Here is a 2,470-nt window from a genome sequence, read left to right as displayed (position 1 = left end):
TCTCTCTCTCTCTCTCTCTCTCTCTCTCTCTCTCTCTCTCTCTCTCCTCTCTCTCTCTCTCTCTCTCTCTCTCTCTCTCTCTCTCTCTCTCTCTCTCTCTCTCTCTCTCTCTCTCTCTCTCTCTCACTCACTCTCACTCTCACTCACTCGGAAGACCCACGGGAACGGCCATAGAAATGTCGGGACGGATAGACAGTCTATCTATCTATACTGTAGTATCTGTATGGGATCATCACATAAGAGCATAATCGTGAAACAATGCGGCTGCTACCGTCTAGACTAGACCAATGTACTTTTTTGTCACCACGGAGGAGCACCTAGAAATGTGTATATAGGAAGCAGGGGGTTCATAATAATAATATTATTATTATTATCAAGAGACTCTTGTGATTATACAGCCCACACGTAGTTCACCCCGCAGCGTAACAAACATAACACAACGTAATGAATGCACGAAACAGAATGGAATAGTAAATTAGTAACGCATGTAAAAGAGCTCGAGACTCGGAGTCCAATCACACACAGGAAGAAGAGCTAGTCAGCATATACCTTATATAAGGATGTTTTCCTCGAGACAGCAGACTCTCTCCCTCTTTTTCTCCCTATCACTCTCGCTTTCTCTCACGCTAAAACTACACACCGGCCACCTACCACACACACACGCACACACCCGCTAGAAGTAGAAGGGCGACGACTCACCTTACTACCATGTTGTCCTGATATGTCGGTCCCGGATGCGTGGAATGCTGGCTGCACAGGTGCAGACTAGACGAGCTCTCAGCCTTCTTTGGTAATAGGATCGGAGACGTGCGACTGGGACTGGTCGGCGGGCTGCCACCGCAGCACACACGTGACCCATCACTGCAACCATAGAAACGTAGACTCACTACAGATGCTAATATAAGGCGCGTTCACACGGACGTTTTTGGCCTGAGCCTAATTAGGCCCGTGCCAGATTTGGCTCGAGCCGAGCGTTCACACGGACGTTTTTGGCCCGAGGCTAATTAGGCCCGTGCCAGATTTGGTCCCATCGAAAACGTCGGACCAGGCCCGAGCCAAATTTTAGCACCAGCTTTCGGCGAGCGCTAGAATCGGTTGAGCAGTAAATGCCGCGAGTGTCGAACGTGTACTTTGACGAAATATAGTCCAAAACAGTATAAAAATTCGAGAAATTTGATCAAGATGCACGTTTTCAAGATTGATAATTAAACTCGGAACGTAAGTAAACACTCTGAATCGTACATAACGCCATCTCGCGACATACTGCCAAAGTATCTGTGAGATATTTGTGCAATAAAATTTATTTAAATTTGAATTTAAATTTGACAGACAGTATTCACTTGCGTACGTGTGAACGCTCCGACTCAAACCGGCCCGAGCCAAATCTAGCCCATTTGGCTCGAGCCAAACCATGACCGTGTGAACGCGACTACATAGAAGCTACATGAATACTATAAAATTTTGCACAGAAGAGAGATAGTGATCCGCTAAGGGACGGCTCTGATTGACTAATTTTGTCTCTTATTTATTTTATTTTTTATTATTTTTGGCTAATTTTGTTTTATTTTAGAATTATGGATAAGGTTAGGATTAGGATTAGGATTAGGATTAGGGTTAGGGGTGGGGTTAACTGATTTCAATATCCACAACTTATTTTTACTAATAATGTGCCATCTAGCGGATCACTATCTCTCCCCTGAGACCTACTAAATGCTATATGACTGACTGCAAGACAGACGAATGGAATAATTGATAGATGTGTGTAGTACTGTGTACAACCACGGTGTGTGCGTGGAGATCGGAGTGTGTGTGTGTGCGCTGGCGTACGCGTGCGTGCATGTGCGCGCTTGTGCGTATTCATGATCGCGCGCGCGGTGTACGTGCATACACGCGCCTATGTGTGCGTGCGTGCGCACGGACGTGTTCCCCGCCGCCGCCCGCCCGAGTTCCCGCCATCAAATCAAATGCTGCGCGCGCACGCGGCGCACACACAACGTGAAGGTACGAGAACATTTGCTTAAATAAACACACACCGCAAACACGCGCCTCTACGAAAAAAACAGACCGAACGGTGGGGGGAAGGGGAGTGGAGGCGGATGTCTCGATCGATTTGAACGCAAGGCAAGGCGGAAGGATGCGGGCAGAGGCGCGCGCAGTATAGTATATAGCACGAGGGCAATTGATGCACGGATGTAGCATTGTGTGGATAGAGACAGAGCGAGAGAAGGCGAGGGGGAGGAAAAGAGTGAGCGGAGGGAGAGAGGAGAGAAGAGGGGGGAACAGAAGGGGGAAGAAGAACGGAGAGGGTGACATGGGGAAAGGGTGGGAGATATAAAACAGCTATGAGCGAGAGAGGTAGGCTGATGTAGAGAACGAGCCAGAAAGAGAGAGAGAGAGAGAGTGAGAGAGAGAGAGAGAGAGAAGAAGAGAGAGAGAGAGAGAGAGAGAGAGAGAGGAGAAGACGAGACGA

The 2,470-nt window shown here is 48.0% G+C and overlaps 1 protein-coding gene across 1 annotated transcript in view; it reads right to left on the bottom strand.

The window, feature by feature from the left end:
- Window positions 1–2,470, bottom strand: part of LOC106804735 — a 124,694-nt gene that overhangs the window by 112,271 nt on the left and 9,953 nt on the right. The window contains exon 2 of the mRNA XM_014806056.1: window positions 700–861. Within this exon, the coding sequence (XP_014661542.1) occupies window positions 700–861 (162 nt within the window). The remainder of the gene's footprint in view (window positions 1–699; window positions 862–2,470) is intronic.

The sequence above is a fragment of the Priapulus caudatus genome, unplaced genomic scaffold (genome assembly GCF_000485595.1).
Source record: "Priapulus caudatus unplaced genomic scaffold, Priapulus_caudatus-5.0.1 Scaffold85, whole genome shotgun sequence".
Taxonomy (NCBI): domain Eukaryota; kingdom Metazoa; phylum Priapulida; class Priapulimorpha; order Priapulimorphida; family Priapulidae; genus Priapulus; species Priapulus caudatus.
Note: the sequence above shows the minus strand (reverse complement) of the source record. Positions and strands in the feature narration are given on the sequence as shown.